General features: G+C 32.8%; 2 protein-coding genes and 1 long non-coding RNA gene across 3 annotated transcripts; all 3 read left to right on the plus strand.

The window, feature by feature from the left end:
• The first annotated feature begins 8,806 nt into the window (after positions 1-8,806).
• On the plus strand, positions 8,807-13,429 carry LOC132760299 (guanylate-binding protein 2-like). Its single transcript, XM_060752249.1, has 4 exons — positions 8,807-8,909; positions 11,177-11,199; positions 11,460-11,653; positions 12,784-13,429. The coding sequence occupies exons 1-4, from the start codon at positions 8,829-8,831 to the stop codon at positions 12,933-12,935; spliced, it is 450 nt and encodes a 149-aa protein (XP_060608232.1). The 5' UTR covers positions 8,807-8,828; the 3' UTR covers positions 12,936-13,429.
• Positions 13,430-13,794: 365 nt separating this feature from the next.
• Positions 13,795-18,554, plus strand: LOC132760300 (uncharacterized). Its single transcript, XR_009629833.1, has 3 exons — positions 13,795-14,169; positions 15,284-15,740; positions 18,458-18,554. It is a non-coding gene; the product is annotated as an uncharacterized LOC132760300 (long non-coding RNA).
• An 88-nt stretch (positions 18,555-18,642) lies between these two features.
• Positions 18,643-20,812, plus strand: LOC132760296 (uncharacterized; the record flags this gene model as incomplete). The annotated part of the gene is made up of 3 exons (XM_060752246.1): positions 18,643-18,720; positions 19,956-20,174; positions 20,716-20,812. Coding segments are annotated over exons 2-3 (310 nt in total), but the record flags the coding sequence as incomplete, so codon positions are not given.
• Positions 20,813-24,137: the final 3,325 nt, after the last annotated feature.

Raw genomic sequence — 24,137 nt, forward strand, 5'->3', positions numbered from 1 at the left:
AGCAAAAATTCCTTCCTTTACTACCATCTCCACATTAAGGTTGTTCATCCCTGGAAGTTTAAGCAAAATCTGCCATCCGGTTTAAGAGGAGTTGCATTCGCAAAATTTCTACATAGTATATAGTGAAAAAATCAACAAAGTGCCATAATTCTGTTAAATTTGGTCGCAGCAAAAATTCCTTCCTTTACTACCATCTACACCTTAAGGTTGTTCATCCCTGTAAGTTTAAGCAAAATCTGCCATCCGGTTTAAGAGGAGTTGCGTTCACAAGATTTCGGGACGTACGGACGGACTGACGGACGGACTGACGGAATGACGGACGGACGGAAAAGTGCAAAGCTATATGCTCCCACATTGTGTTAGTTATTTGACCTTCAAGGTGAAGGTTTGTCTGGTTAATTGAAGGTCTATTCTGAAAGATTATAATGTTCAAGTTTGAAGATAATCAAATATAGAATGTTATAGCCACTAATAGCAAAAATCAAGCATTATTTAGACATTTGAGACCTTAAAGATCAAAGTCATTTACGAATGAAGGTCAAGTTCCCAAGGGTTGTTGTGGCAAAGTATAAGGAAAATACACCACGAACTAAAAGATAAATGGTCAAGTTTAAAGTTTACGTACGGCAGTGGGAACACTGCCATGACTGTATTTATAAATACCTCTATTTTTTTTCGCTTAAATACCATTCTTGCTCTCATAAGATCTGAAAATCAAGTACCATTTAAAGACAAATTTAACAGACAAGTTTCAAGTCAGTAGATGTTGTAAAGTTATTTTAACAAAATACAGGCAGTTAACTACATGTCAATATCATTCTGTCATAATGTAAGTTTAAATTATTCTTACATTTACTGAAATTAGTTAGAATACATTAATGAACTGTTTTACTTTTAACTTTCAAATTAACTGGCTTATTCAATCATTTAAAGACGAATTCAAATTATGTTAAGTAAGTTTTTTCCCATTATCTATAATATCAATATTTTGCAGCATAACTTAATAGGCAATATGAATGATATAAACTGTAATTCCATTTATTTTGCAGCATAACTAAATAGGCAATATGAATGTTATACACTGTAATTCAATAAGCTGGATATTTCAACACAATAGTCAAATATTTTGAGAAGAAGAAAACATAATGTAGATCGAAGGCCAATTTGTCTTGTAAACATTGCCAATTTTATTTCCCCTATGGCATTTTAGTGTAAATTCATTATTATAATTATTATATATAATAATGATTTAAATCAGATTATACATGCAACTTATGTTACAATGAATCTAAATGAGACTTAATGAAGTATAAATATTTTCTTTGTCTTGCCAGTTGCTTTATTGAATACCTTAACTTTAAAATGATCAGCAATAATCAAATCTTTAAATAAGAATAAATAGTATCTGATTCTATTTTTCGTGGGGGGCAATTTGTTAAACGCAGATAGTCAAACGTTCTATTCAAATGATTATAATACATGTGTTAATCTTAAAATCAATGCACTCATGTTCATTATAATTATATGTACAATATAATCTGAAGAAAAATATCAAGGGAGAGAACTTAAATAGCTTGCAAGAAATTTCAAGCCCTGCTTAATTCCCTTTACAATCGACAAAACACATCTGCAACTAAATACAGATAAACAATACGAAAAGATGCTACGCGTGTTTTTCATGTTATAAGTTTAAAATTGCTCTATGTTTAATTAAGATACTCAACATAACTCAGTTTTCTCCACATGCTCATGCTCGTTCCCTGATTATTAAAAGATCACGGGGAAAAAAGCTGACGAAGTGGATACGCTAATTATTATTATAGCCAGATTGTTGTATGAAATGTGGCTTATTACATCTAATATTTTGAATGGGGTATTGTGAACTTAGCCAGAGTTACAGAGTTTTTCATCAATAGTGTGATGGATCTACTGCGCATACTGCATCATAAAACGATATTAGAGACAAACTATGAAAGGCATTATCAAAGAATTTAATCCATGTAAGAAGAGGCACAATGATCTACTAAATTGACAAAAATAATCAAACAATAATCATGACTAGATTGACATAACAAGTGAAGAGAATATTAATATATATTTAAGACTCTAATTTTATAACATTCTTCATTCTTTCATTCATTCATTCATTCATTCATTCATTCATTCATTCATTTATTCATTCATTCAATCTTAACTTTTTCTTATTAACGCAACCAAAGTCTCCCCTGATTGGTCAATACTTGCTAGCATTTGATTGGTTTACAATTTAAAATTTCCAAATTCATTCTGTTACCGATCAGAAAGCGTCATTTCTGAACCGATCAAAATTTAGCACACCCCTTGTAATTTTTTACCGTCCCTGATGTTATAATACGATTCAATTCAATATCAAGTAGTTTGTTATTAAACGCAATTATTATCAATAGTTTAAATCGACTAATTCCTTAAAACTCTGGCTTAGTTGACAATATCCAATTCAAAATGTTAGATCCCTTTTGTAATAATGCGTATTTAATACAATAATCTTGCTTTAATAACAATTAGTGTACTTCGTTAATTTCTGCCAACTCCCTGGTGTTATAATACGAGTGTTATATGGTTATTGATACAATACACACCTGAATATTATATTGCCGATTTGTGGCGCAAAAACGGTCGAATATTACTCTTTTCTTCATTTATTTGAGTTTATATGAAAATTAAGTTTATGTAGTATCGAATTCATTGTACCAATTTATCTACTAAAATTCCTTAATTATGTCATTACGAAATTTTGAAACTATACTATATAAATTACCAGACAATAAAACTGAATAACAACGGAATTAATGACGGCACCATTTTTACTTAGATTAAAAATTGTATTCATCATTCATGTTTTACATCTATCAGATTAACAAAGTTACAGGTTAAGATTGAAATTCTTTTAGATTTCGATGTAAATCCATATTTATACTCGGCCTAGAAATCATCAAAACAACCTTCCTGACCAATATTCAGGATATTTCAATCAAAACTGCAACCACTAGAGTGTTAACAATATTTTTCTCTGTTAAGCTCCTGTGACCTAGTTTTTGACCAAAGATGACACATCTTCAAACTTGACCTAGCAATTATTAAAACAACCTTCCTGACAAATTTCAAGATTATTTGGATTAAAACTGCAGCCAGTAAGTGTTAACAAGTTTTTCTATTTTTAGCTTCTGTGACCTAGTTTTTGACCCGAGATGGCCCATCCTCAAACTTGACCTGTATTTCATTAATACAAACATTCTGACAAAGTTTGATGTTGATCAAATCTAAATTGTGACAGCTATAGTGTTAATCACCCAATTGTTGACGACGCACGACGACGTACCATCACTATGCCTCACCTTGACCACTTCGTGGTCATGTGAGCTAAAAATGTGAACAATAGAGCTGCAGTCTTTTTTTTAACACAAATGGTAACAGTCTGATAATTACACTTCCTTCAACATGCAAAACTGATGACATTTTGGGCATTTTAAGAATCCTTCGATAACTGTTATGCAATGTGTAAAAGCAATGACAGCCATCAGCCAGAAAGATAAGTAAATAACCTAGCATCGTAAGACAGCCGCTAAAAATATCCACGTTTTCAAAACTCCTAAACGCTTCTTGAATGTATACACATCAGTAAACAATTATACATTTGTATATATATACTGAACCAAAAAAGAAACTTTCGCAAAGTATGTGCCAGTTGTTCAAGGGTACCACTTAGATGTACACACATATATACATGTAGTAGCTTGTAAAACTCGTTTTGTTTGCAAAATAGGTCAGCTAATCCACGTATAAAAGCCCAACGTACAAATCGAGTTTCACGGGCGCGTAAGGGATGGGCATATCCGCTCCACGTGGTTTGTCTTTACCAAAATATTGCTATAGTCGTAAAGCTGTAAAAAATAATTGATAAACGTTTTTAATTGAAGTTTTGTATTGAAATTTCAATGCCAAGAATTCCCGAAAATTTACGTGAGAGGGCCTTGGGCATGCTTGAAGCTGGGTGCACAACTGCGGAGCTTGCAGCTCGTGTTGGTGCATCCGTGCAATCAAACCTTCAGCGGCGATTTGCACAGACTGGGGAGTACAAGGGACTTGCCGGGTAACGGAAGATCGCACGTAACGTCTCGAGCCCAAGACCGCTATATCTTGAACCAGCACCTGTGCGATCGCTTTCGAACACCGACAGCTACAGCTGCTGTTACCCCCGGTACTCACAACAACCGTATTTCCGCCCAGACAGTAAGGAATCGTTTAGCCGAGAGCGGTGTGCACGGACGTGGTGCGTTCGTCGGTTTTGACGCGCCACAATCGCAATAATAGAGAGCAATGGGCCCTTGGACACATAAACTGGACAAGACAGCGTTGGCGGACAATTCTTTTTACTGATGAGACAAGGTTTGCATTGTCTCGAGCTGATGGCCGTGTACGGTTATATCGACGCAGGAATGAACGTTATGCCGACTCCTGCGTACTGCAACGGGATCGTTTTTGGGGTGAGGGCTCAGTTATGGCGTGGGGCGGTATTGCCTACGGGTATCGAACCCCGCTCGTCGTTATTGATGGCAAATTAAATGCCCAAAAATACAGGGAAGACATTTTAGGCCCTCATGTTGTCCCTCTGCTTCAGATTCATAACGTAATAACGATGTTACAACAGGATAGTGCCACATCCCATGTTGCTCGTGTCAATATACAGTATTTGTGTTTACAAAATCATAACGTTGATTTCATCGACGACTGGCCCTCAAAAAGTCCAGATTTGAACCCAATTGAACATCTTTGGGATAATGTGCATAGACGCGTACGTCGACGTCCGAAACCTCTAAACATCGTCAACGATCTTCGAGCAGCATTGCTTCAAGAATGGAATAATATTCCATAGGCTGACATTAACAAACTTGTGCTCTCAATGCGACGTCACTGTCAGGCAGTCAGCTTCGCACACGGCGGTCACACACGCTACTGATTGTTAACTTTAGAAACGACCCCTACCTTATTTTAATTTAAATTCAACAATCAATCTGATCCTATCCTCCAATATGAAGAATTTTAAAAGAACCACAATACATTATTTTACAAATATGTAAGCTTTCAGCCAAAAGGATTGAAAAACTGTACTAACATATCCACATTCAAACTTGGCGAAAGTTTCTTTTTTGTTTCTTATATATATTGTCAGTAACAATTCACGAATGTGTTTTCCTTCTTATGAAAAGGTGTAAAAATATCAAATCCAAATGAAATTTACCCGAATCAAATGCATAATTGTATTCTTTCTCATTTGAAATACACAATTACTTTTAGAAATGGCGGTCGCTTACATGTCTTAGGATCATTTTTTGACGCGGCGTCTATTAGATATGAATTTGTCTATTCAGCAATGGGGAAAACTTTAGTCTCGCATTTGTGTATTTTTTTTAAAATCCAATGTTTTCAAATTTTCTAATAAAAATATGTACAACATGTCACCGAGCTTTAATGAAATTAAATAAACCCTTAACTGAAGTGATAGTGCCATGTTTGAATATCATATTATTTTTATCAATATCTATTTTTACATAATAAATAACGTGTCAATGAGCCAGTAATGACGGGAACCAAATTCGGACAGGGAACAAGGGGTATGACTAAGACACTTGCGCTACGGGCTTAACGGAAATATTTCTTGCAAAACAGGCAATGCGTATGCTTATTCATGCAAATAATTAACATTTAAGTTATAAAACAGATTTACTGAGTGGAAAAAATAAGTTTGTTTTCAAATGTATCACAAATATTTGCAATAGGTAATTTTGAAGTGTTCTGTGACGATTGCTCTCTTTTGTCCAGATTGGTTACTTACATTTAGTGGTTCTACACCTAAATTCCAGGCAAATATGCAATCTTATATCAAGTAGTTTAATCTTTTATAAATAAGTAAACTATACGTAACTGAGAATTGATTATATTTAACAATTGATTCGTAACTATTATTTGATATTACAGACATATTTTTGGTATTTGTAAAATAACAGAACAGTTCGTCCTCAAAATCATTAGAACATTATGCAATTCGCACTAATATTTAAATGGACATATTCTCGGCGCAACAGAGATATTTTCTCTACCTCTATCTTTGTCTTGCATTTATTTTAAGTATTCCAATCATTTAATTTTTTTTGTTATCCAATTTATTTTGCTTCGACTAGACCTTTTAGTCTTTGTCGCAACAAACAAACATTTTAGACATGGCATTACTTTGTGAATATATGCATTAAGTTCTACGTTTTCATAAAAATATGCAACTTTATTGATTACATACCAAGAATATGAAGAAAAATTGATTAGTGCTTCGGATTTTCAACAATTGTCAAAGCTAATTATACACATTACCTGTGACTATTCACATCATTTAGCGGCGTCTTTGATGTGCAGCATTAACATAATGATTACAGTTCACAAGGCTTGTCAATCTTTTACAGCACTACTCTAGACCTAGCTAAGGAATGTATTCCTATGCAATGAGTCGGCAAAAAACAAGCCCTGGTATGAAATCCGCAGAACATCAAGACAACGTGATCGGAAAAAAATCTATTAGATCTAATTTTTAAATGACTGGAATGCCTTTAAACGTCTCCGTTTTAAATTCAACGACTTAAAATCTCACGCTAAAGAACGTTTTTTAACAGTTTAGAATACTCGTTAGAGGAATCATAATAACAATCCGAGGCAATATTGGAAACAGTAAAATTATTAATAAAAGAAAACTGTAGTGCGTTTAGGTCACTACCATCCCTTATTCTTAATGCAAATAATAATAAGAAAAATTACACAACTGATTCCGAAAAGTTATTAGATGCTTAGTGTAGCAGCTCCTTTCTGAAGAGTATTCATGTTCAGTGAAGTAACAGAGTTTCGAAAGTGCGTGGGTTTATACCGTTTAAGTGTCCATTATAGATCTAATACCTTAAATGAATATTTTACTTCCGTTTCAAAAATTGACTCATCAACTGCGCAGCTTCTGGAATTCGTTAATAAATCAAATAACATAAGGTTTTAAATAGCGTAAATACTAAAGACGTTTTAGACATACTTTAATCATACTCCAGGGATCGGCCCTTGGGCCTCTTTTATTTCTCATCTCTATTAATGATATTGCCGGAAATTTAATTAGCATAACACGTCTTATCGCGGATGACAGCTCATTGGCCGTTTCATCCTGTGACATGCGTTACATAGAATATACTCTCAGAAACCGGTAAATGTTTTGTCGTTTAACAAAATGTGTTTTGTTGAAATACATGTCTACAATGTTAAATCGGCAATCTCAATTCAAAATGCAACATTACAGATTGTATACAAAGAAATATAACTGTTCAAATGGATGGTCTCCATAGATATAAAGGGAGACAACTCGAATACACTTTCATGGCGAAGGAAGACTACGCATTAATGTGATGTTTTCCCTTACATAAGTGTTCTTTCCAGTTGTATTTGATCTGTGATAAGGATAACTATTTTTACGCTCCATTTGCATTTCTTGTTATTTTTAAATTATATATCATGTCTTACTAGTTTTACAGACTCAAAACTCAAACTACTTCTATAAATAGTTTTTCGGATTTTCATAATGTTAAGGTCATCTATTTATAGCTCTTGAATTCATGTAACCAGTCTTAAGAGGCAATAAAGTACATGTATAATACCCCACTGCGTACTACATAAGAATTTGTAATTTCCTGCAGAAGATACAAATATAAGAAATAATTTACCGAATTTAAATTTTTATAATTTCGTTTTCTATTGTGCCTTCCTACCGGTTGACGAGTGAAATTTGTACTCGTTCTCATTCATTGATTTGCCATTCTGCGTATTACCGAAGGGGAAACCAATACATGACTTTACATAATAGAAATCGGAAGGAATGCTTGGTTCCGAATTTACTTTTCGCTATAAATCGAAGGCAAAATGACAAACACAGATAGATCCGCGTCTGTGGGCGTGGGTCGCGGAGCAATATTCATAGTACGCCCATGGCTCAACATCGATTATTATTTAAAGATTTTCGTGGTTGGCCCAATAACTCCATGTTTACAGGGATTGTATTGTATATATGCTACAGTCAAAATTTCGATTATCATAATCAAGATTATTAGATATACATGTCACACCAAAGGGAATGTACGTGCAGCACAAATTGTGTAATTTTTATGTAATTTACGGATATGTTATTTTATCTCTAGCTAAAACTATTTGCAGTTTCAATTTAAATTACTGATGATAAAAAGGTCTGATGATACTTTCAACAGAGGCATATGAAGACGCAATTGAAACATTCATATGTTGATTGAAATAAAGTCCCTCTAATTTTCTTACATATATATAAGATTCTGAATGCATAAATCCAAAATGGCAGAAAAATTCAAATTTATTGCTGATGTGCACCTTTGCATCGGTTAATTTTCAAAAAGTTAGCCTTTAAACTGTTCAAATTGTCTACCAAATTGTTTAATACTGCTTATACTGATTAAAACTTTGCTTTCAGTATCTATCTTCGCCCTTCTCAGAAAGCGCATGCGCGTAATGTTACTTCCGGTTCTAAGGTGATATTGAAATATTTAAAGATCTAACGGGGAATAAAACTATCCATTTGGAGCACCTTGTCGACTACCAACACTTATTTCGGAAACAATAAAGAATGCATTAGACACAAAAAATATACCAACTTTAGCAATGGGCAACCATATTGGACATTAATCTACAATCATTGTGTTTTTTATTTGTTTATAAGGGTAATCATCATTTATTTTACAGTAACGATGGCATCTAACGAACATGAATATGAACACTCCATCGGGTCAGAAATGGTAGATGATGACATACAGATTGAAAGCGGAATGGTATGATTCAACTTCTTAAAATTTCGGTTATTATATTTTTTTCCATATGATTAACATATGTGTAGAACGAAAACATTTAAGCTAATCAATAAGCATGAAAAAAAATTGAAATGTCAGTTACCATGACTTGTATTGCTTCTGAATAGCCTAGAGTAGATAGACTTATGATAAAATTACAATATTTCACGTCTGTGTAGTTATTTTTTACTAGAAACAATAATCTACATGTGTATATTTAATGATTTATGATTTTAATGTACAAACTGTTATGTATTTGTACTTACAATTTCATAAGAGGCACTTTTGTTACCTTAGATAGCCGTCACTGTTTATAAAAAGTTTTGGTGCCTTCATGAACTAACATTAGTAACTTGACACTTAAGTGAGTAATTGTCAAATGCAAATGGTATTGGTAAGTATTGGTAAGTAAGGCTGGCAGCGTATGGGTTAGCGGCTGTAAAAAGTCTTCCCTTAAATTTAATCAATGATATTATATTTTCGTTCCCTGAAGATCGTTCAGCACGACATTATTGTTGTGTATTGTACATTTTCTTCTATTTGGCCTTTTTAAACTTGGGCGGTGTTCCAATATTCCTACTTGAATACTGTATAATCACCTTAGGATATGTTGCCTGCTTTTTAATTTAGTCTTTTGACTTCTGGTCTGTAATACGCAGGCTTCATAACCTCAGATCCCCTTTCAAAATTCCATTTTATTAAGTTCCGCCGATTGTTTTCTCGTTTAGAGCACACGCATTCTTTTATTTGGGAACAATACGCCGCTTTTCATGGAATGGCACGAAAGTGTCACATTGAAGGTTCCATGATAACCGCCGAATGAACACATCTGCGGATGTTTCTTAATTCAAAATTTCACCATTTTTCGTGTTTAAATGTTGATTGCTGCTTAAGCCAGTGCTAGAGGCGTGGACGGTATCTTGCACTTTCCAGTACCGTCCATGAACAGACTCAATCAAACCGAGCCTGCAACATTTTCAATTTTGTCGTGTTGGGCTTTCTTTAGAGATTCTTTTTTTTCTTTTTCTATTTTAGAATGCTTCTTTACCCATTGTACCTAAATTATTGCATCCATTTATATTCATGACGAATCTCGCAATAATACAAAACCAACCTAAAAACCACTCTGATGTAAATGTACTATATAAAAATAAGGATGTCAGTTATCCAGTCAGCGTTTCTTATTCCCTTTTCTTTTATTCTTTGGTCTACACCCGTATTGTCATTGAATTCTAGAAAGTGTCCAGTCACTACATTTCTTATAACTGAATAGGAAAAAAATTTGCATGCCGTTAACGCCAATTTTGTCACATTTAAGATGGGACATTCTGGGACACTTCTACCGAAGGACAACCCTTTATTCCCTGAATGCTCGCACAGACGCTGAATGACCAAACTTTATCAGCAATGTTGAATCACACATATGCATCCATTATGATCACAATGATGTAGTTATGCTGATATGCAATGCTTGCTGCTATTTATCTTGAATGTCAGGTGGCACCTACACTATCTCTCATGAACAAAGTCTATAAATCTGAGTCTGCAGTTTTCAACTTGCTATTAAATAAATGTTTAATATATCTCTCGAGGACTTACTACTACTTTAACAATACTTAATTCATATGCATTAAATTTTGACTGATAAATGCTTCTGTATTAAGCCTTTGCAATAGGGTAGGTAGACGAGACGAAACATTTTCTATCATTTATTATCAACAAACTAAAGCAAATCGAGTATGATTCTTTTCCACCTATTCATTCTAGTCTCATATTGCTCTCAGGGGTTGTTCCTATTGTGCAGAGTATAGACGTGCTAAATAAGTAGCCATATTCATACAAATCAATGACACTCTATATTACAAAGTATCAAAACTAATTTTGATTTGTCTTCATTTTATATTGATGCAAATACACTCCTTTAAAAGTACAGTAGCACCTTTCTCATTTTGAGCATCATATGACTTATAACTTTGAAAATCATTATTGCTTTAGAAGGGCGAATTTTTGGGTACATTGCACAACGATCAAGTCTGTATAAATTATACCCAAACAAAATGACGCAGCTTCCATAGAACGTCATGTGACCGTGATCGCTTATTAGGATTCATGGTAATCGTTTGCTCATTTAGGCAAATGGTACCCGAATTATGCGTTTCATTTTCACAGCTCTTTAACCATTTTAACTTTTATATTCTGATTTTTTCCAGTCCTTTTAAAAGTTTGTGATTTTTTTTTCTTTTTTTCAGGAAGATATGTCAATCGAAAATCTGTAAGTTTAGTTTAATTTTTTATTAACATTGTTTGCAAAGTAATTTTCAATAGGATTTTAACACTCAAACTGCTCAAAATTGTATTTACGTTAAATGTATCGTAATACATTGGCCATTAACAAAATAAGGAACTGACCTATAATGTGTCGGTTTGACGTATAACCCAATTAAACAAACAAACAAAAGAAAAAACAACTGTTGATGAACCTGTATGATAAATTTTATATTTGGTATTTAGCTGCTGTTAATTGTATTTCAGAACAAGCAGGTTGAAGCTATTTCATACACCGCAACGATTGATTTATACAGATGAAGAAGAACTGTTGCAGTTAAATGGCGATGTTTTGTCTCAACTTTCACAAATTAACATGAAAATTAATGTAGTCGGTGTCTGTGGTTTGTATAGAACTGGAAAATCCTATTTAATGAATTGGATTGCAGGTGAAAAAACAGGTAAGTCAGCTATCATTTCATACATACCATAAATGATCATTGATGAAAATTATTGAAATCTGAAAAATGGATGATCGCTCAGAAGCAGTGAAAACTGAAATACATAATATCGTTAAAAGTATGTTAAACTTTGAAACAAACATTTCATATAACTTCAAATGCGTAATAGTTTAACGTCTTATCTAGTAACGCAGGAATGTGCAAATAACGTAAAAGTATCACCGAATCTGTGCAACGCTATTGCCAGAACGAATAACACAGTAAGTAAACGAACCAAAATATTTTATTTAATTTAAAGAAAAGAATTAGCGCATACGGCTGCTACGGCATTATACTTTAATCAGTATTACAATTTGTGTCAGGTTTATGTTTACTTCTTAAGATCATTCTTGAGAAAGACATCCTGATTACCGTTTTGATGGTGACTTTTGTGTTTCGTCAAATAAATATGTACATTTCACACATTTAAAACAGTATTTTTTCATATTCATTATACCTAAGACATTTGTCAAACTACAAGGGTCTAAACAGAAGGAAGCTTGTTAAATAAGATTTAACTACCTTTAATGAGATAACCGCCGTTGCTTCAGTGCTTCATTACAAAGCCGGCGTTACCTCGTAAAAATGGCCTCAACAATTATGTTTTATCTGCTAAATTAGTGTAATATAACACGAGTAGATTGGAAAATGTCTCAGGTACACCGAATTTTAAAAAAAATCATGAAGAAATATGTATGTTATTGTATTTAAAGATATCAACGAAACTAAAAGTCGCTATCAATACGATAGTCAGATCGACATTTTCACGAATGGTCTGGAAAAATAAATATTTTCACGGAAACATTTTTAAGAGGTTTAAAGTATAATAACTCAGCCACGGTATGCGCTAATTTATTTCTTCAAATTTGATGTAAAATAAAAATATTGGTCCATTTATCATCGCGGTGCTCGTTTTAAGCAAAATTCTGCGTTACTAATGCACAATTCCTGCGTTATTTCCACATTCCTGCGTAACTGGATATAAACGGTGACTCACGGCAAACCTTAAATTAATTATGTATGTTAATGTTAAGCTTTACCTGATTTTTAAGACTAAACATTTGTCTGAACAGTCCATCATTTACTTTTAGGGTTCAATCTTGGCGATACGGTTCGATCAGAGACAAAAGGGATATGGATCTGGTGCAAGCAACATCCAACGAAATGTGACCAAGTGTTAGTTTTGTTAGACACAGAGGGTTTAGATGATCCCGAAAAGGTTACATTTACTTTTTGCTTCTAATACACGTGTAGAACTTATACTTTATGTATTCATGGCTCATAATTAAAAAGTTTGAATATGAATTTTCTAGAGCAATGAAATACGCCGGATGTAGGTGGTACTTACAAAAGGAATAATTCGGATCCGGATAAAGCTTGTATGTACAAACGGAGAAGAATTCGTAGATTTAACTTACTCTGTTAAGAGTAAGTGATGTACTAAGATTTTAAAAATGGACATTATTTCATCGGAACGAGTAAGCTTTATCGTTGGAACGACATGCTCCTCGGCTAACTTGTTAAAGGAGATATAAAAACGGGTCATCCTCTTTGTTTTGCAGAACACGAGCTACTTTCTGTCCAATATGCTTCTCTAACATTTTGAGGTTAAAACAAATAAGAGCTTTTGTGAATGTATTGTGTGCGTCGTTATCCAACTTTTCTGTCAGCAACCACTTTAACTAATCAATTTGTTTTAGTACAGACGTCAACATCATGATCCTTTTGTGGTCCTCAATAAAATATTATGAATGATCTTAAATTTTTCCACACTTAAATCACATAAGGTTAAAATGGAATGAAACCTTTATAAAAACTCCTCCTCTTGTTTAAAACTATATGAAAAACAAATTTGCATGTACATTTTATTTTCTAGTGCAAGGTTATGCAGCTTAAATAACGACTTTATAGACAATTTTATGTGATTGATCGTCAGTACGGACAATATATTTCTCATTCAGGCAATATAATTAGATACGTTTGTTGCCTACATGCTAAACGGATAAATAAATCATGACCATAAAGTAGAGTCTAAGATGATAGCCGGAAAATATATTTCTCATTTTCTTTAGTAACCCTAAATTTGATATCTTAAGACTCCGCTTTGAAAACTGATTTTATTCCCGTATTTAGATACTCGTATTCCCCAAAATATGCAAAGTAATTGCAAATTGCACGGACGAGAATCCTGATGTCTAGATCCTTTTACCAAATGAGAAAAAGCTTACTATATTAACGAAAGCAAATCATCAATATCAATTCTATGAGAGAAGACAATGGGAAGTCGAAACATTCCCGCCAGATCTCCTATCAGTAATCTATATTACAATTTGACTTTATAAGTAATATTTGTCATTTCAATTTAAGGAAGATGTCGAACATGACAGCAATCTGTTGTGTCTTACACTTTTGATGAGTAGTACACTTATCATAAATGTAAAATCTGTGTTCGACTACACCACCCTGGACAAGTTAGCGTATCCTTTTAGTATACAAAAGACATAGCTATATTGTAGCAATTGTTTGTTTTATGCATGTCTACTTTAAAGAAAACGCATTAGATACAAAATATTGGTAAATACAGACGTATTCACTCTCACTTATATATTTATCAATGATATTATTATACTTATACTGATATCAATTAAATATGATATATGTCATATCTGAAGTATTTAATCTTGAGAAAGCCTCTTAAAACACTCTCTGGTACATTGGACACGTTCCATCTTCTGGTCAGAAGTAAGCAATTGGGGACCCATTTGGCATTCGTTTCGGTTAAAAATGTTTTGTTTTGTTGTATTGTTTTCAGAATCGCGTGAGTTTTACTTCGAAATCTCTAAAAGCTCGACAAATGATAATTTGGTATCTCTATAAATGATAAAATTGACTGAACTTATGTTTTCACAATAAGAACCGAATCACGTATTTCTACCGGACATACGAGTACGTACATTTTAATTTACTCCTATCTGTTTTATTGTATCTATATTTCCACCTTTGCATCAGGCAGTTTACCATCACAACAAATACTGCAAATTTCTAGATGAATATTGATTATAGATATTCCAAGTGTTGCTTGAGATTTAAAATAACCCCGTATTTCAGTACCTTTAACAGAAAGTTTACATGTGATTGCCTGTAAAGACTAATTTAGATTAAGATAAAGTTGAACAATGAAAAAACTACTCGAATGCGCCTGTATTAAGTATGTTTTAAAATAGAGAAAAATAGAATCCCTAAAGAAAAGTCCAAAACGGCAAAAGTGAAAATGTTGCAGGCTCGGTTTGATTGAGAAAGTTCATGGACGGTACTGCCAAGTGCAAACTACCGTCCACGCCCTAAGCTTTCTAGTATTGAAGTACGGGCTTCATGTAATAAGACAGAATCAGATTGATATATAGAAAAATGCTTCAGTGAGCTCTCTTTTAGCAAGCAGTTGTTATAAGGATATAATAAATGATTTCCTCGAAATAAAGCATTAATGGAATTTCTTTTGGAACATTCATTTATTCTATTGCAAATGATTTTACAACTTAAGGGGCGGGTGCTCGCAATTTTCTGTAATTATCAATTCCTTAATTTAAAAAGTTTTATTGCTTCACTATCCGACATGATAAAAGTTCTAGATGATGAAGCGGAAGACAAACATAATGCCGAAACAATTCAAGTTGCTTCTCCCACTCTAATGATGTGCATCAGAGATTTTTTCCTGAAAAATACAAAGGATGGAAAACACCAGACTCCAACTGAATACCTTGAAGATAACCTTAAAACAGTAGACCTGTCTACCTTCAAACCGAAACAACAGGAAAAACAACTGAAATTCAACACCATTAAACAATATATCAAAAAGTATTTCCAAAGAGAACATGCTTTACGATTGCACAGCCAGCTATTGGAGAGAATCTTCAGAAAATTGAAGAATTAGATGAATCATCTTTAGAGAGGAGTTTTGTCGAAAACATAAACACATTGCGCAGTTACGTTTATGACAGAAAACCTAAGTACATCTGCAACGCAAGCAATAAACCATTAGACGGAGCAGGTAAGTACTGGAGTTTCTTTTTCAAACTAGATTAAAATTGAAACTGGAGTTGATAAATACATACATGTATATTAATATTTCAAAGGAGTGTAAATAAGTCATTTTAAAACTGCCAAAACAGCTATATTATATATGCAATTTCTTGTGCTGAACATCGGGAGGAAAACTTGCTCCCAAATGCTAAATGTTAAATAAATGTCGTGTTCGACCTCAAGTCTGTAAAATGTATTATTTGGCTCATATTGGGGGCATTTCTATTACATAGAAATGAAAAAAAAATATACAAAAAAAGAAATAATTGAAATCGATGCATGAATTTATACAAATTTATTTCTTAAGTAAAGTCACAAATCCTATTTTAAATTGTAAAACTGAAAATTTGCTTTCGGGACAGTTTGAGTGTTTCTCTAATAGACAAAACATAGTAAAAGTTATAATGCTATAATTCCCGAAACTTCTTTAAACACTTTTGAGATAGTCTGAACAACATCTTAAATAGTTTATATCAATAGGTCAAGGTAACAGCATGACTAAGAGTTACATGTTTGTCTTATTTTAATGGTCCTTCGGGACTATTGATTCGGCGCTTTTAAGAGAACGGGGTTTAAGATTTACAGTTCATTTTTATTCACATTGTTATAATGCTCCCCGAATTGAGAGCATATAGTCGCCACCTTGTCCGTCTGTCCATCTGTGCGTCTGTGTGTCCATTTTTTCCGGAGCATAACTCAAAAACCCTTGGACATAATTTGTTTAAACTGCACACAGTGGTAGAGGACATTAAGGCGGACTGCAGTGCCAAAGAACAATAAACTGTTTTGTCCTGTTTTTCAATTATCTCCCCTTTTAGAAAGATCTTGTCCGGAGCATAACTTGAAAACCTTGAATATAATTTAAGTGGAAGAGGTCATTGAGGCGGTGTGCAGTGCAAAAGAACCATAATTATGTTTTGCCGCGTTTTTGAATATCTCCCCTTTTAGAAAAATCATGTCCGGAGCATAACCTAAAAACCCTAGAAGTGCAGTGCAAAAATAACGTAACTCTGCCTGGCCTTACTTTCCTTTGTTCATTTTTACACTTTGAACATTGTCCAGGACATAAGTCTATTACCATAAGAGATATCAACATGAAACTTTGTAGGCAGAGATATTTCATTGGGTAGAAGTGCGGTACAAAAACACGTACTCTGCCTTCCCTAATTTTGGAGTAATGCCCTTTGTTCATTTTTACACTTATCCAGGGCATAGCTCTGAAATCGTAAGAGGTATCAACAAGAACCTTTGTAGGTAGATACATCTCATTGGGTAGAAGTGTAGTGGAAAATAACAACAAACTCTGCCTTGCCTAATTTTAGAGCCATTGTCTTTTGTTCATTTTTCACTACGAAAATTGTCCAGGACATAGCTCTGAAAATGTAAGAAATATTAGCAAGACACGTTGTATGTAGATATATCTTACTGGGTAGTTGTGCAGGGCAAAAGAAACATTTCTATGCCTTGTCTAATTTTGAAGTTAATGCCCTTTGTTCATTTTTACACTTTTAATGAACTTTGTCCAGGACATAACTCTGACACTATAAGAGATATAAACAAGAAACTTTGTATGTAGATAGATCTCATTGGGTAGATCAGCAATACAAAATAACCGTAACTCTGCCGTCTCTAGTTTTTGGAAATATTGCCTTTTGTTTATTTTTTCACTTGAACTTTGTCCGGGACATACCTCTGAAACTATAAAAAATATTATTGCATAGATATGCAGTGCAAAAGAATAGTATTTCTGCCTTGCCAACTTTTTGGAGTTATTGCCCTTTGTTTAAATTTACACTTTGAACTTTGTCTAAGACATTACTATGAAACTAAAAGAGATGTCAACAAGAACCTTAGTCGGTAGATAAAGCTCATTGAGTAGAACTGCAGTACAAAGAATTGTAAATCTGCCTTGCCTAATTTTGGAATTATTGCACTTTGAACTTTGCCCGAGACATAACTCTGAAACAACAAGAGTTGTATTGTTTATGTCTAAAACCTTTTCGGGGAGCAACACCCTGTTCAAACCGTATCTAGTTGTACAACGTATATTTCTAAATGGTTATTAGGTAATTTATCTTATTCAATGATGTTGAAAGCTCAACGAGCAGTTTGTAACTTAGACAGTCAAATTTTCAGACTTTTTAGAAGCCAAACGACTTTTGAAATGCACTCAAACACGATTTCGATTTCAATACAATGTGTTTACAATTTCAGCTTCATGAAATCTTGATATGAATGTCATAAATTTGAGATTTGATTTTATGAGGTTGAATATCTGAATTCTTGATGCTAAACCGTAAAGTGAAATCGTGAGTTCATGAATTTACTATGTGAAATTCGCGAATTCTTGAAGTTGAAATCTTAAGCTCGTCTAGTTGTATTGATAAATTCTTGAAATTAATATGTCTCTATCGGTCTTTCAGAGTTTAAGAATATTGATGTAAGGTAGTCTTACTGTAATGTTTTCCCGCCCAAAAAATCTAACATCGGCCCAAATTGTAATAAATCAGTCATTTTTATGTCATTTTTCACAAACTTCAATATTCAATGATTTTAAACCATTTATAACCCGAATTTTCGTACATAGCGAAAAAGTATAAGTGACTGTAAATAAAATAATGCAAAGATTTTGAAAAAAAAATAACGTCAAGGAAAATACCAACAATTTGTTGTTTGTATATTTAGATTTAACAACTCTCATCACGTTTTACGTAAACTCACTAAGGAAAGGTAGTCCATTGAAGTGTCAAGATGCATATGGACAAACTTCTCGCCAGCGTAAGAGGGGTTTTTAAAAAGGTACTCACAAAGTTTAGAAAAAAATGGCAAATATAAATATAGAAAGCCCAAAAGAAACTTGACCGCTTCCCCTGTTTTATGTCGCATATTCCAAATACCGTGAAGGCGCATTTCTGTACCTTCAAAATGAGTATGAAGAAAGACTCCTGGTAAAGTGTGCCTTTACAATGTACCAATTCTTCTTTCAACTTTTGCTTTATAAAAATTAATTATTAGAGGGATCAGTTTATAAGTGTTATATTCTAAATCCTTGTAACCTTGAAACGGCGTCAATGCCTTATATTATGGTTGCAAAAAATCAAGGATTATATTTTACAAGTATAAACTTTTTCAAAAATGTTTTGACTCAACGTTTAGTCATGAATATAGAAATGATATTTAATGCCTTGCCTAATACCTGTATTGTATATGGTCAACATATAAAGCCAACAAAAATACTTGATTTATTCTTACTATTCCGTTCTAGTCAATATATTTTGGACGTGCTAAGCTAGATTCTGAGATAATTTTTGTTCTGGGATATTGTCCATAAGAAAAATATCACAATTATAACTAAACGCGTAGTACAAAATTGGCAAAAAATATTTTCTTATTACGAAATTAATAACTTACTTGCTACACATTAAAATTGATATCTGAATGTCATTCATGCATTCTGTAAATGGAATATACGTTCTATACTCCGTCGAATGCCTGGCGAAGTTTTTTTTGAATGAACTATAATTGCCCTGCTATATTATAGGCATGATACAATAAAAACTCTCATAGTATTAAACCCGGCCAGAAGAAAGCATTTATTTTGTTGTTGTTTTTTTTCTTTAAGTGCAAGGTTCGGAATATATATATATATATTTATATATACTTATTTTTAGACTCTTATCAGAAATGACATGTAGCAAAACATATTGCAATTTTTTTGTGGTTGAAAGACTGGTACTGGGTTTGTACATTGATAATGGTATTTTTTACTTTTACGAATAGGTTAACCGACAAACATGGCGGTTGGGCGAGCCTTTTTACGTATCCATTTTGTCCATTTTTTATCATGTGATATTAAATTATTCTCTTAGGTTGGCTAAAGGCGTTGTTCAAATTTTGTAAATTGTATGTTCCTGAACGGCGATAACTACAGCGAAAGCTTTCATGCAATATATTAGAAAATTGATGCTCTATTGGCAGTCATCATTTCATGACATGCTGATATATCATAAGAATGTATAATAGAATAATATGAACATTCTTTAATAGATACTCTTACTATTATCCATTATTTTAAATTTACTATTTTATATTTAACATTCCGCTAATTATGACTTTGTTTGAGGGAAAATTGGTTTGAATGCGTCAAATATAAAGTGAAAGTAAAGTTTATATATTTTTATAGGCGGAAATGCAAGCATATTTATATATGATGAAAAACAAAATAAATAAAACATGTATGGAAAATGGAACGAATAAGTTGTCAAAGATGTATTATGCCATGTTAAGGAAAAACCAAAGTAGATACATCACAGGTGAGACAGGCTACAGTAACTACGAAGCTGACATGGAACAACTGAAAGGGGATTTTTTTGAAGAGAAGAAGCTTTATGACAAAGATGTTGTAAGAAAGGGTTTTATTTTCTTTAATTCCTTTTACATATTTTGCGTGAAGCTAAGAGGATTCGCCTTATAGACAAACATATTCAGATAGATCAGATCATGTAACTTTCGAAAACTTTCTTATTATTTCATATTCATTTTAAACTGTTCATTATTTTAGCAAATGTAAAGTTTGTCAAGTTTGCCATTCGTCATGTTTGCAAATCACTGTTTACAGTTAAATAGGGGGAGTGGTGGTAAATATTTTTCTTTGTTTTTATCCCAATAATATTTTGCCATGAGATGTTAAGAAATTGTCACAAAAATACGTTTGTTCCAATTTTTTCTCTGCAGTTCATTTTTAATCTTACAGTCTACCAACCTTCTTCGCTCTTAATGTCTACCAACACATGTATCAAAATATCACATAATTGAATGCATGCATTTTGTACAGTTGTTTTTGGTTTCTGGTAAATTTGCTTCATTGATATTTTTTTATTGTTTACACCTTCGATACATTTTAAAAATTAAGATTTTAATGCAAATTAATGTGTTTGTTACAGCTATATCAGTGCTTTGACGAGTTTATGAAGAGCAAATCTGATGATAAGATGGCACTGTACCGCCGTGTAACTGGCCAACGGAACAAAGACGAATACGGTACTATATTTTGTATATAGAATAAAACATTATAGGAAAACAAAATCAAAGTGTTAATCATAAAAAGGCAAGAATATTTTTCAGGGATCAACATTTCAAAATGTTTGTTCGAACTACTTGATCTGAATTTATTCTTCCTTACATACATAGTATTTTGTGTCGGAATATGACACTGTTGAATTGACCATTTTTGATGTAAGCGTAAATACACACATTATACAACTACTTATGATTTACAAAAAAAATTGAAAATTTTTGGGTTTTTTTTCAGATAAATTCGGGAAAATACAGAAGGGATAAAAATAAAACTTGATCCGGGTGTACTTTTTTAAAGGGGAAAAAGAGAGAGTCAATATTAGAGGAACACTTGAAAACCTAAAGGAATTATGGGGAAAACTGATAAATCTTAAAAAAAGAACCCCTTTTTGTTAAATTTATGTAAAAGATGTGAATTATGCCATTCCGTGAATTATGCCATTCCAAAAATTCGAAAACATGTTAAATATACCATATGTGAAGACAAAAAAAAGATAAAATGTTTCAGCATTTGCACTAGACAGTCATAAAACACTTGTAAATCCTTCCATATATTATTTTATAGCAATAAGTTTTTATTAAGAAATACTTTATTATCCAGCAAAGATATTTTTACCTTATTCGGCATTGTAAGCCAGTGCATGAAAATAAAAAAAAACAATTTGCTCATTTTAACATTTGAAAAGATTTAAATCAGACTCTTAATATGTAGAACAATTCATTGGGTTTCTTTGTGTTTTATTTTATTATTTTGTTTTATTGTACGGCGCATAAACACAATTTAGGTCATATTGCATCCAAATAGAAAACATGACTTTGGCTTTCCTCGGGTCTTACAAGCTTAACAATGGGGTCATTCGTTTAGCGCATTTTCAGTATAGAATGTGTTTGGATATATTTAAACTTGTATATCCTTGGTTTGAACCCACGTCCCTCAATTTCAATGTAGTTGACAAGTGATTCTAGCCTATTTGAATACTCTTTAAAGTGGAGGTAATGCATTACCCATGGTCTTCGGAGAACAGTTGTCGTTAAGGTCAACATTATTAAATTCAGCTATAAATAACGCTCCGCTTTTAGATCTGACCTGACCAAATACGAAATCATTTATGGTAATCTTTCACACATCTTTCACATAATTTTGAAAACGATGTGGTTTCTAATTTTAACCATGGGACAACCAATAGTGAGTAGGTAATTTTCACGATTTCGAGAACAAACATGACGTTGTCCATATAGCGACGGGTAAACTGGCAAAAGAAATCTTGCCCATTAAAAATTGACTCTATTATTTTAAGGTTATTTGTTAAAAATTACATAAAAAAAACATTTTTTTGTCAAACAAAAGTCAACAATTTGCTAATAACGGTAATTGATACTTATTCTAATGCCTACTTGTATGTAAAAACTGGTTTGATTGCATGGCTAAAAATAGCTTTCTCGGAAATCTGTATTTTAAAGTAGGGCGTCAACAGATCTACATAAAAGAAATAAGTAAATTGATTGCGTTATGGCTTAACCAAAAGTAAGTAATACACGAACGCAACAATTTGGCAATATTTTCTAAATTGTTCTATTATTCGGCAAGATAACATTCAAAACTTTTTTTCATTCAAGGACACGCATGTTCAAAAGACCCATCTTGTTATATGGGTTTTTAACAATTACAGGCAAGTTTGAAAAAAAAGGGCGGGCCCTTTGCCCAAAATTAACGTTTAATATTTTTTAATCATGTCTTAACTTTTAATTTGCGGGGTTTCTTTTGTCTTGTTTTTGTTGTTTTATTTCTTTCTTCTTTTTTTTTTGATGTTGTTTGTTGCTTTTTTATTATTAAATATATATTTTTGGGGCTTTTTGTTTTGTTCTTTTGTTTTTTTAATCCTAAATGAAACAAAAACCTAACGCCTCTGGTAAAAGTATTTTTTCCCCGGGAATTTTTTTGTCACCCCCCAAACCGTTTTTATTTATAATTTTAAAATTAAGACTGTATGTCTGCAGAAAACTGTTTTAACTTCTTAATAATATTGAGAAAAAGTTATAAAATAGCATGCACGCTATTCATATTTGTTAAAAAATAAATATGAAATATAAATATGAAAGCGGACGGAGTCAAAACTCATATTTATTTTAAGGGATGTATTTTGCCAGTTTGTTTGAAAAAATCTGATAAATAAAAAACAACATGTTGTTTTGAAAACTATCTAGAATGATAAACAAAAACTGTCGGAGGACAGTAACGCTCGACTATTCGAGAAGTTGTCACAAGGGTGTTTCATTGAGTATAATAATGCTTACCTATATGAATACATAAAATTGTCCGAAAATCCTTCAGTAGTTATGGAGATGCCAGCTTACAAGCAAAAATTTACCTAGAATTTCTAAGTCAAAAAAGGGGCATAATTATGCAAACAAACAAATCAGAGTTATGGGACTTGTGCCAATCATTTTAGATAATCACAGAGAACAAGTGTGTGAAGTTTCAATCCATTCCCTTCAGTAATTATGGAGATACCAGCTTACACGCAAAAACTTGATATTATTATACTTAGATATTAATTAAATATGATATATGTCATATCTGATGTATTTAATCTTGAGAAAGCCTCTTAAGACACTCTCGAGTACATTTGGACACGTTTCCATCTTCTGGTCAGACTTAAGCGATTGGGGACCCATTTGGCATTCGTTTCGGTTAAAAATGTTTTTTTTTTGTTTGTATTTTTTTTCAGAATCGCGTGAGTTTTACTTCGAAATCTCTAAAAGCTCGACAAATGATAATTTGGTTATCTCTGTTAAATGATAAAATTGACTGAACTTTATGATTTTCACAATAAGAGCCGAATCACGTATTTTCTACCGGACATACGTACATTTTAATTTACTCCTATCTGTTTTATTGTATCTATATTTCCCTTTGCATCAGGCAGTTTACCATCACAACGAATACTGCAAATTTCTAGATGAATATCGATTATAGATATTCCAAGTGTTGCTTGAGATTTAAAAATAACCCCGTATTTCCAGTACCTTTAACAGAAAGTTTACATGTGATTGCCTGTAAAAGACTAATTTAGATTAAGATAAAGTTGAACAATGAAAAAACTACTCGAATGCGCCTGTATTAAGTATGCTTTAAAATAACAAAAAATAGAATACATAAAGAAAAGTCCAAAACGACAAAATTGAAAATGTTGCAGGCCCGGTTTGATTGAGTCTGTTCATAGACGGTACTGCCAAGTGCTAAACTACCGTCCACGCCCTAAGCTTTCTAGTATTGAAGTACGGGTTC

Source organism: Ruditapes philippinarum, unplaced genomic scaffold, assembly GCF_026571515.1.
Source record: "Ruditapes philippinarum isolate M1 unplaced genomic scaffold, ASM2657151v2 ctg1148_1_1_1_1, whole genome shotgun sequence".
Lineage (NCBI taxonomy): Eukaryota > Metazoa > Mollusca > Bivalvia > Venerida > Veneridae > Ruditapes > Ruditapes philippinarum.